This window comes from Lethenteron reissneri, chromosome 33, assembly GCF_015708825.2.
Source record: "Lethenteron reissneri isolate LAM-NWPU_2019-01 chromosome 33, ASM1570882v1, whole genome shotgun sequence".
Classification (NCBI taxonomy): domain Eukaryota; kingdom Metazoa; phylum Chordata; class Hyperoartia; order Petromyzontiformes; family Petromyzontidae; genus Lethenteron; species Lethenteron reissneri.
The window spans coordinates 4,577,864-4,589,745 of record NC_083811.1 but is presented as its reverse complement, the minus strand read 5'-3'; the positions used below and the strand labels follow the sequence as shown (position 1 = coordinate 4,589,745).

At 47.2% G+C, this 11,882-nt stretch overlaps 1 protein-coding gene across 6 annotated transcripts in view; it reads left to right on the top strand.

The window, feature by feature from the left end:
• Positions 1–1,995: 1,995 nt before the first annotated feature.
• The window catches only part of LOC133350235 (DENN domain-containing protein 2B-like), a 44,400-nt gene continuing 34,513 nt past the window's right edge, over positions 1,996–11,882 (top strand). Inside the window, exons 1-2 of one of the 6 annotated variants that reach the window (XM_061564359.1) lie at positions 2,082–2,096; positions 2,428–2,516. Coding sequence is in view for 1 of the 6 variants with exons in the window: in XM_061564353.1 (XP_061420337.1) it covers positions 10,402–10,434 (33 nt within the window). In the remaining 5 variants the exon portion in view is untranslated. Of the gene's footprint in view, positions 2,517–9,934; positions 10,082–10,311; positions 10,643–11,882 lie in introns of those variants that run through there. The other 5 variants (XM_061564355.1, XM_061564356.1, XM_061564357.1 and 2 more) reach the window with 5 other exon arrangements.

The window sequence follows — 11,882 nt, the reverse complement described above, 5'->3', positions numbered from 1 at the left end:
GCGCACACCCTGCGATTGTTCCCACGCCGTCTCTTGTCATATCTGCGGCGTAATCGTACGTCGCGTTTGACAAGGAGTGGAGGGGGGGGCACTGCGTATTTAGTAGATGTCCTTGTACAAATCTATTCGCGGAGAAACCCACATTGTTTTAAATTCTTGGTTCTTTCGGTAAAGTCACGCCTGATGAAGACCGCTTGTGTTGCGATAGAAACGTGGGTTTTTTGCTTTCATTAAAATTGTATTTTATTTTCTATCTACGTGACTTTACCGAAAGAACCAAGAATATGAATTCCTGCAGTCACGAAAGTTTTAAGTCAACATTGTTTCAATTCAAAATACAGTATTCATAGGTCGCTCCTTCCCGGCTTCCGCTCTGGAGGACTGGCATTCTCATCCATTGGAATCTCGTGAAGTTGAGACTGTGTGCCCTTGTGCAAGTCAAGACCTAACAGTTTACATGTCTATAATAACAAATGCTTCCTTTCGTGTGAAGCGTATGGAGATGCGATTACATATAGAAGCGATATAAATTTATTTTTTTGTAAAATAGACAATTACACGGACCACACGCTCAGAATTCCATTCCCATAGCACACGGATGGTTAACACATCGTCGTATGTATGTACTGAATGTTGAACTTATTTCGCACCGTACGTAGCCAACATTGGCACAGCACACATTCCCTTGACACGTTCACACAGCACACATGGCACACACACTCGGTGCACACACCCGCAATGCCACCACATTCGCAGCAACTGTTTTGCACAAACTATATTGTAATCTGTAAAAGACTGACAAATACTGATCAGTATAACACGTAGGCTTTCGCGACCAACATTCATAATAAAGATTGTTGGGTTAGTAGATCCACATTTAGAATTTGTGGATTTCCTCTCCAACACACCGGTGGGCTGAAGTGACTAATTGGCGTGTTTTGTTTAAAGTTCCAAACCTTTCTGGCTGTCGGGTGGTGGAGGGTAACGGCACATTTATACTTTCGCGATCTAACCCAAAACACCTTTATTAGGAAATACCCATCAACGAAAAGAGCACAAGTTTCAAATCGCACACATGTGCACACCAAACACTTGTACGGAGTGTGTGTTATTTCAAACACGCAGGGGATTCGTGCGGCGTGCGCAACTTGAGTTTTTTTGCTGTTTTTTTCTCTTTCAAATCGCTTTTTCTAATGCTTATAAGCACCAGGGTCCATGTCGACGACACCAGGGCAGTGATCACCTCCCAGACGAGCGCGTTTGTGGATTTCGCAAATCTCTTCGTGATTCGCCACCATTTGCCTCGACGGATCGCATGCGTGCATAACTGGAGGTTGCTCATTTGTGACATGGGAGAGAGGAGTTCAGATCCATTTTCTCTCCCATGCAATTCCCTCGAGATATTTATAGGGCACCAATGCGGATTTTTGTATCGTGTTTTCACGCCGACAGAAAGGGCAAAAACTTGATCCAGAATACAATGATTCTCAACAATATTTGTAATTTATTCACTATGCCTTGATTCGTTATGCACTATTGATACTATGCACAAGAACGCGAACCAACTGTGGCGGATGACATTTTTATTGGCAACCAAGTATACAACCAACTCAAAACTCTCTGGCGACAGTAACAGCACAGTAACCACCACGCCCTGCTCTAGGCAGGCGACGCAAGGGTGTGTCGTGTACAGGGTGGTGGTTCAGATGGCTTGTGACCCCCCATTGACCCCTAATTTTTTTCGTATGAGTGTTCATTTCTGTCATTAATAAGCCTTAAAAGATTACGTTTTACAGTATTCAACGGGGGTCGCAAGACATCTGGACCATCCTGCACAGTGTGTACTTATTAAGAAGGATAATGTATAACCCACGACCTCAACCCGTGGACCACGTGGTTAACGCCGCTGCCCGCGTTTTATCAGTCGCCGGCAGCGTTTCATATTCCACCAGGCGACTCCAAAAGCCGCCACCCCTCTTTTTTACACTGGATCCGTCACCAATCCTGGTCTGAACATGTGAAAGTTGTTTCACAACTCGGCACCACGTGAAAGAAGAGCAGTCGTGTAAGACAGTCGTTGGGGAGAAAGGCGAAAGGTGAAATACAAGTGTGCCTTATTTGGGGTTGGGTTTTTTTTTCAACTTCTGCCCGACCAAAAATATCTCCTGAATTTGGCAACCACACACAGCCTGCCTCGACACACCCTCATCATCCGCGCGATTCTCCAACCACCACGCATCCAGCCCAAGCCGACTCCGCTCAACGTGACACACTGCGGCGCAAACAATTCACTCTACGACAGAGATCATCTCATCTCAGTTCCCGTGCCTAGCAGCGAGTCCCGAGAGAGAGAGAGAGCGCGCAGGATGTGCGACTGTCCACTGCACGAGGCGACGTGAACCGCTGTGGCTTTGCTGTTCCTTGTAGCCTGAACACGGCGAGATGGTAACGATTGCCACGCGCAGCCTGTGACCAAATGAACCTGGAATTCGCCCCGTCTCGTCGGAACTCGCAAGGTAAGGAGGGTTAAGCCTGGAAGATTGCTCGGATTGGGTGAACACGGTATAGCAGTGTGTTGGGTTAGCGGCTGCAGGGTTTGCATTGGCAGCAGAGGGGGTATCGTGCATAATAATACATTGTACACTACTTCCACGAGTCCTCGTTCGTACTCATTTTGGCTAAATCGCACTGGCCATCGTGACGTTTGGCCAAATTAAAACCCGAGACGCACGAGGTTGGGATGCCCTCGCATCCAGCCGTGGATTGACAAAAGATCTGGGCAGTAAATTGTAACCTGCATGTTGGGGAGTGTAAATATGTAATTAGTTAACGTTGATTCTTAACGAAATGACGCATCGAATCGAGAGTGCAGGTGTAATGAGCGACTTCTGAGACACGTCGTGTAGAGGGCTTATACTGGTAGGAACCTCCTGGTTACACCAGCCTACAGGGGATTATTGTGTCCGTCCGTCGTGCATCCAAAAAAGGGGAGGGGTGGGGCTGGGTGGAGAGGGGAGGGTGGGGATGAGTGGGGCTGGGTGGGGGGTTGGGAGGGGCTGGTCACCCCGTGGTGCCCTTATAAAACTCAACGTTTAACCTACTCACGCCGGCTTGTGCCCGCCCTCACAGTCGGCCATATTTGGGGAATACACCACGCCGCCGTTGACCCTGGCCATTGACCGAGCAACCCAACGTTCCTACCAGCTCCCTCCGCAGGAATGTGTTTCTCACACTGAGCACAACACAGGCCTATACATATACACACACGTCTCATCTCACTGGGTACAACACTGGGTACAACACTGGGTAATATATATAGTCTCTACTTTCGCTACGCACAGCCGACCTCTCGACATAGTCCCATCGCCTACATCCAACCACACAGCTGACTGGCTCGTGTGACGATGCCGGCGATGGGAGCCGTGCGGAGGATCTTCCATGCGGCCGAGCAGCGATGCAGCCGGGACCCTGCAACAACCCTCGGGTCCATCCCCCTTATATACCTCGGCGTGGCCAGGCCCCGCCTCTGGTCACGCCCCCTACAAGAACCTTCGAGCATAATTGGTTTTTTACCCTTCTATCTGGCAACAAGCAGGTTCATATTCTTAGGTTTTTTCGGTAAAGTCACGTAAAATATATATATATATGATACAGCTATCGTGCTGTGACTGTTCCACCTGAAGACAAAAGCTTGTGTTGCCTCCGAAACGTCGTGATTTTTATTTTAATTTTACTTTTATTAATAAATAAAAAATACCTACGTGACTTTACCAAACAAACCTAAGAATATGAATCCTTGCAGTGAAGAAAGCTTCAAATCTATAATTCGAGCAGGTTCCCAGAGCTTCCCGACGAACCCCACCTTTTACCTTTAACCCAGATACGCCCCCATTCAGATTAGTTGTTACATAACCTTGCCCATACCCGTGATTACCCTTCCAGGCCATCAGGTGGCACCCTGTCATTACACGGGTACTGAAATGTTCTTTTGGATTTTGCGTCACCTCGCTCCAGCCACTAACAAAAAAATATTCTTGAATCAAATCGCGACCCTAACTTCTTTACAATTTATTGAATCACGAAGATGCAGTTCGCTATGCATCTCTACTCGATAGCTATGCAGGATGTTACATCAATTAATTCGTCTGTACTTGCAGGTAAGGATTGCTACTTTGCCCCAATTAGACTTTGGGACCTACATTACCAGGCAGCTTTTGTCCAAGCAAATTCTGTACCGGTTTCCACATTGTGGGCCTGATTAGCAGTCAGGCCTGCTAAACGAATATAACAACACGGTTTGACTACTAAAGATGCATCTTCTCTGTTCTTTCGTTGTGGCCGAAACGTCGTGAGAATTATTTTATCATGTTTTATTTTTATTATTTTATTATTTCCCTTCTACGTGACTTTACTGAAAGAACCAAGAAGGTGAATCCCTGCAGTCACGAAAGCTTTAAATCGAAATACTAAAAATGCAATTTCTTATATCACTCCCTTCAAATGTTCATTGAATGAGATGCTAAGTTTGATATCTTCACGCTGGTCAGTGCGGGACTGGTGAACCAGGCGCGTTCAGATATCACCACCGAAATTGAACTCGGGTATCCAGCGTGCTGACAACCACCCATCGCTGCCACACACGTGTTGTCAATCTTTCGTCCGGCTGATGGCGACGCAAAACATCCAGGTGGTCAAGATGGATAACCGCGTCAGGAGCAACGGAGTGTATCGTCGCTGCGATGTCTCCCTCGTATTTGTGGACCGGGCATTGCATCGTTCCTTGTTTTACGGTCTGTTCTGGATGACCACATTCGCACATTGGACAGTTATTGTGCGTGGTAATAACTCGGCTTTATCAAGCTCACACCCTGTGTGCACATTCCGTACGTGTATAGTCGAGTGAGCAAACAACTTGCAGCTTTTACGGCACCGTTGTTTCTATTGTTTAGACTTTGCACCACTTTATAACGTTGGTTGCACGTTGTAAATCGAGTGAGTATCCTCACCTCGGCCCCGTGCTGCGGCAGCCTCATCGCGCATGCTTCATGTTATATATACAACACCAATTGACGTTTATTGTAACGGCAGGCTTTAGAATTATACAAGGATCGGGGGGAATGTGAGATGCAGCTGCCACGTGGTCAAGCCCAAAGAATGTTTGGGCGGGGGGGGGGTTTATCACTATCGACGGTTAAAAGCCCGTGGGCTGCACTTTCACCTTCGATAACTGCCCCTGCGTCGAACAGGTGACACTTGAATGGTTACAATTCTACACAGAGCCAAGGACGTGTCAGTCCCTGGCATGGAGAATTACAATTCTGTCTGCCTCTGTGTGTGACATGACATTAATCCAGTTCATTTGCCTTATTTTTCACCAACTATTGTTCGCTCAATTGCTCTAGCCTCGTTATCGCTCTGCGATGAAGAGCTATTGCTCGAAACGTCGTCTATTAATATTTCGCATATAGGCCAATGTTCTCGACGAATGTGTTGAGTTTTTTTTTTCATATTAACGGCGTGAGATTCCATCTTGTTGTGGTGGAGCAGTGGCGCAGTGGTTAGCGCTCTGCACTGTGAACCCGGTTTAAATTGATTCCTGAGCAAGGCTCACGTTAGTGGCGAGTCATTTATTGACAGAACCGATTATGCCCCCCTCCCCTCCCCCAAATCCCCTCCTGCACCGAACCACATTGACAAGATTTCGATTTAAAGCTTTCGTGACTGCAGGGATTCATCTTCTTGGTTCTTTCGGTAAAGTCACGTAGAAGGGAAATAATAAAATAATAAAAATAAACATAATAAAATAATTCTCACGACGTTTGTGGCCGAAACTTCGTGAGAATTATTTTATTATGTTTTATTTTTATTCTTTTATTATTTCCCTTCTACGTGACTTTACCGAAAGAACCAAGAACACATTGACAAGCTTGGTGAAGTAGGGTCAAACAACACCCTAGACCAGTGGTTCTTAACATTTACTGCAGCCTGCCTCCCTTTGGATCTAAATTGTAAAAAAAACCTATGTTAATAAACACATAAGTTTGATGAAACCAAGTAGTTGTACTTACGTGCCCGTTTTTGTGTTTTCGATGATTTACCTTCTAAAAAAATCTGGCCATGTCTTGCACCCCCATAAAGGGCATCTCGCATCCCAAGGGGGTCCATGCACCCGAGGTTAAGAACCACTGGCCTAGACCGACGGTGCTCTTCGTCAAACACAATGCTATGGAAACCACGTACCACAGTTATGGAATTGCAAACGCGCTTCTTTTGTTGACTCTCCGTAGGAATTTGCACTGCAGGGCTCAGAACAATTTAAAAAAACCAGACACCAACTCCAGGTATTTACAAGAATTCTGGACAAAAATGTGCTGAACCGCATCATATAGATACATATTTGCAGATTGGGAATTCATTGTAACTACAGTGCTGTAATATATTACTATTGTATCAATATTGTATATTAATACACCGACAGTTGAGACAATGGGGCAAGTTGCTTAAATCCTCCCAGCAGCACACAACCACGGTTAGTTGATCGACAGGTGACGTGTGGTTGGGTTTGACCAGCGTGGAAAAGTAGGCCAAGACACCAAATTTCGATTTGAAATCGATGAATCGTTCAGCACTCGACTATAACTCATCGTGGGAGGGGTTGGCGCAGTGGCTAGCGCACCGCAATGTGCACCCGGCCATCTGAATTCGATTTGCGGTCACGGCTAACTCACATCAATGGCGAGGCTCCCCCCCCACCCACCTCTCTTCGCCAACCCGCACTGACCACAACGCGGTGAAGTATGGTCAAACAACCGCCACAACCGACAACACCGCCTAGGGGAGGCATTCATCCGGTAGTGGATTGACAAAGGGGCCGTCCATAAATGACGTCACGCACCTAGGAGGGGGGGAGCTCAGAAATTTGTGACGATGTGTGACGAGGGGGGGGGGTCAGAAATGTGACGTCACATCAAAATGCGGCAACTTTTAATAAATATAGACAACACGTTCTACTTAATTAAATATACTTTTTAATAAATGTTTTCTCCTAAAACATCAGAGTGCAGCGCCACATTAAATACGCACGACAATGACAATGGTTTAAAGCGATTTGAAGCATGTTTTCTTTTTTTTTGGGGGGGGGGGGCAGATCTTTGTGATGTCATATTTGAGGGGGGGGGTCTGGCTTTTTGTGACGCCGTGTGACGAGGGGAGGGGTCAAAAAAAAGTCCAAAATCGCGTGACGTCATTTATGGACGGCCCCAAAGGGCTGTACATAGCATCGTATTCATGAGTACCCGATGCGTTTTCATTTGAAATGCTGATCGCCATAGTTCGGAAACCAAAGACCAAATCACCCCTCGTCGAATCTCGGGAGCTTAAGCAGGCATGCGGCTGGTGATTGCACGGATGGAAGGCTGCCTCCATGGAAGTTCCAGGCTGCGACGGAAACCTAGAGATGAAAAGTACCGCAATGAGTGTTTTGAATCTCCCTAACCCGTCCCACCAAAAATCCTGCGTATGCGTTCCTTCTATCCCTGGTTATCCGTTTTTTTTTTCTCGCACATGAAGCCACGGTGCCGAACACTCGCGAAATGAATTGGCCACACTTCATCAACGTAAAAAGGCAGGACCCTTTTGCATACTGGCTTCCCTGGGTAAAAATCAGGGGCATTGTTGTTATTACGGTTAAGTGATGGGACACTTGTAATAAGGCAGCTAAAACACCGCGTCAGGCGTGTTCATAAAGCTGTCGCCTGATCATTATAAAGAAACACCCTCACATAGCACGGTATATATAGTGAGGCAACATGGTTAATACAAAACTGTGCTTTTCATTTTTCGCTGAGGGTGCATGGTGTGGGTCAGGTATGGAAACCTTATCCTGAGCTTCAAAGGACACACAATAAACGTGTACACACATGTCCAATATCTTCAACACCTTTGACCTTACTGAGGGCCCAGTATCACTTTCAAATACACTTCCAGACAACCGTACATACACACGACACCTCGCACGCTCACATTTGAAACACGGCGGTTGTTTCCAAGTCGTTATTCACCACCCCTCGAGTACTCGATCAGAGCGGCTGAGATGCCGACAGTGTGGGAATAATTGTCGTCTGCGGGCCGTTTCGAAGTCTGTAGTCTTTGGGACGTGGCCGCTGGCAGTGTGAAATGAAGGCGCTCACCTGCAGGCCTCTTAACCCTGGGTTTAGAGGGACATACGCGTACCAATCACAGTAAATAATTAAGCCAGCAGCACAGTATTTGTTCAGCTCCCCCTCCTGACTGCCAAATGAGTTAGCCCTCGGAGGGCAAATCCGATCAAGCCTTTGCTTTATATGAAAGCACATTTTTGTTACTGGTTAACGTCATGAAGTCTGGTAGGCCGATAGGCCGACGGAAGATTAAACTATAAACTATCAAAACTTAACCATTTTTTTTTACCAGGTAAGGCCCACTGAGCTATAGAGATACTTTTTTCAGAAGCGACCTGGCCACAAATGATAGCTCAACGGAGTGGCTTATCGTGTGGAAATGTATAGCAGCCAAATACTCCTAAACTGCGTGGCGTTCATTCTAAATGCGGAGGGAAAAGCCGGAGGACCCGGAGAAAAATCCACGCGACCACGGTGAGAGAGACACGCAAACTCCAAATATACAGCAGGCGTCAGGGTCAGGATCGAACCCACGACCTCCTAGTATACCAGGCGAGGTAGTTAACATGTCCTAGCCACCGTGGCACCCAGATTATACACGACGTTATCATATTTGTGTAGATATATGGGACATGGAAAGTGATTAGTGTATACTGTAGATATCCCGGTTGTTTTGATCACGGTTGTCGAGCACAGGCCCAAAGATCCAAGCGGCCAGCAACACGCAGCACTATAGAAGTTGTGAAAGCTGAGCAGTTACAAAGGAAGACCCTACCGGCACAACAAACTAGAAGCACGAGAAATGTTGTTTTTAAGTCGGATGTCAAAAATGCATTGGACACAAACCACGAACAAATGTCTATAACGGATAGCAGCAAGAAGGGTAACCAATAATAACCTATTACCATATTTTGATACTGGTAAAGGATGTATCATAGACTAAATGATTACCCCGAGCTCTCAATACTCTGATAGTGCGCTGTTTTTGAGTTGTACGCCTTTTGGCGTCATCTGGTCCAACACCAATGGAGACTAGGCTCTAAGAAAAGCTGTCTCGGGTGTGGACCAATCAACTTCAAGGACAGTGCATATCATTATCCTGATCAAAGTTGTTTATTTTTATTTGCATTTTGATTGCTTGTGTTGTGGTTATTGCAAACATGATCCCTCGTATAAAGGTGTCAGTTTTTGTACCAGATAAAAGGGTAAAAACATATTACTTACTTACAATAATAACATTGATAATAATAATGAAAGTCAAGTTGTATTTCTTGGATACGTAATGAGAAAACAAAACTGCATATAGAGCCATCCATAAATGACGTCACGCACCTAGGGGGGTTCAGACATTTGTGACGATGTTGGTCGAGGGGGGGGGGGTTGAGATTGAGAAAGGGCCTGGCTCACAGGGGCCGTCCATAAATGACGTCACGCACCTAGGGGGGGGGGGTCAGACATTTGTGACGAAAGGTGGGGGGGAGGTTAGAAATGTGACGTCACATCAAAATGCGCAACTTTAAATAAGTATAGAATTGTTATAACAACACTAATTGTTATAACAACACTCCTACAACATCAGAGTGCAGCGCCACATTAAATACGCACTACGATGACAATAGTTTAAAGCAATTTGAAGCATGTTTTATTTTCAAAATAGAAATTTTTTTTTGGGGGGGGGGCAGAACTTTGTGACGTCATATTGGGGGGGGGGGGTAAAAAATCGTCCAAAATCGCGTGACGTCATTTATGGACGGTCCCACAGAGCGAGAGAGAGAGACAATACCAGGTGTACCAGTTTACAATATGCGAACGCTGCAATGCGCTAAATCCCACCTCGGACCGCCACGGATGGCCACGTACGGCGCCAAAGAAGTTCAACATTCACGCAGGGCGCCTCGTCTAAAGCGAAACGCGGAAGGGAGGTAAGAGGCGTGCAAGGTGGCATCGTAACGCGACATCTGCCGTGAGCATCCCTCCCTCCCTCCCTCTCTCCACCACCACCACCACCACGAGGCGAGGCTGATTAGCTCCGCACAGAGAGTTTGCTAATTCGTGGCATCGTCGCCGCTGCCGGCTACACGTCCAGAGGCTATCGCTTCCTCCTCCTCGTCGTTATTTTTATTATCAACAACAACGAAGTTTAGTTGAAGTTTTGTTCAATTTTGAGGTTACCTGTGACTCGTCGCTGCCGCCTCTTCGTTTGGGGGTGCGCACGTTGCGTTTTTCTGCTAATGGTGCCCTTATGCCCGACCTCTGTGAAGTTGCACGGCGTAAGGTAGAATCATCATCTCGTGTTTGTTTGTTTTAGTAGAACGCCGCGCGCGCGCACACCTTTGTTTTGTTGTTGCGTGCAAGCGTGCAACCCAAACAACAACGTGGTGTTCGGAACGCGAAGGGAACTCTTCTCTGTTGGCGAGTGAGAGAGAGAGAGGGAGGGGGCGTGAAGAGAGAGCCCGGCTCCCCGGTGTTCGACTGCAGTCAAGGTGAGACGGAGAGAGACACGAGGGCAGCGGTTATGAACGAAGAGTGAATGAATTCATGGGAATGTGGCTCGTGTTAGTGCCGCGCGTGTGCCGTGCTATGGCGGAGCACTCGAGTTCAGCGTTGTCATCAGCAGCAGCAACAACATTGCAGTTCAGCGTTATCATCATCGGCAGCAGCAGCTCAGCGTTGTCATCATCATCAGCAACATTGCAGCTCCGCGTTGTCATCCTCATCAGCAGCAGCACCATTGCAGCTCAGCGTTGTCATTATCGTCATCAGCAACACTGAAGCTCAGCGTTGTCATCATCAGCATCAACATCATCAGCAGCAACATTGTAGCTCAGCGTCGCCATCATCATCAGCGCTGTAGCTCAGCGTTGTCATCGTCAGCATCAGCATCATCATCAGCAGCACTGCAGCTCAGCGTAGTCATCATCATCATCAGCAGCGGTCATTTCTCGCGGTCCCGCGAAGGAACGAGCCACCACCGCTGTCACGCTCCGTCGTTCGCCTCGAGCCGGCTAAGCCGTGTTGTGAGCCGCGTTGTATGCCGCGTGTATGTTGGACTTCTTTCGCGCCGTACGTAGCCAACCGTAGCTGATCGGAGGTGCGTGTGTGATGAAGGACGACAAAGCTGAGCACACACACACAGCCACAGACTAAACACGTGTTGTCGGTCAGATGTAATTATGCGTTCATGTTGCTTGCGTTTGCTGCGTACGGAAAGTTAAATCCGATCACCCAGCTTAATACAGTACTGTAGGCATATAATCCACATTCGATTAATTATTTTTTTAAATGTACAAAGTTACTTCGTGACGGCGCGGCGATGAGATCACTGCGCTATGAACGCGACCATCCAGAGTTGATGAAGATTCCCTCCCGATCACGTGTCTCAGTCTCTTTCTCACACGTGTCTCTCTCCGTCTTCTTCTGTCACGTGTCTCCGTCTTCTTCTGTCACGTGTCTCCATCTTCCTCTGTCACGTGACTCCGTCTTCTTCTGTCACGTGGTCTCCGTCTTCTCTGTCACGTGTCTCCGTCTTCTTCTGTCCACGTGTCTTCCATCTTCTTCTGTCCACGGGTCTCCGTCTTCCTCTGTCACGTGTCTCCGTCCTTCCGTCCTGTCACGGGACTCCGGTCTCTTCTGTCACGTGACTCATCCTCTCCTGTCACGGTGTATCTCTTCCGTCTTCCTTCTGTCACGGTCTCCGTCTTCCTCTGTCACGTGGTCTCCGTC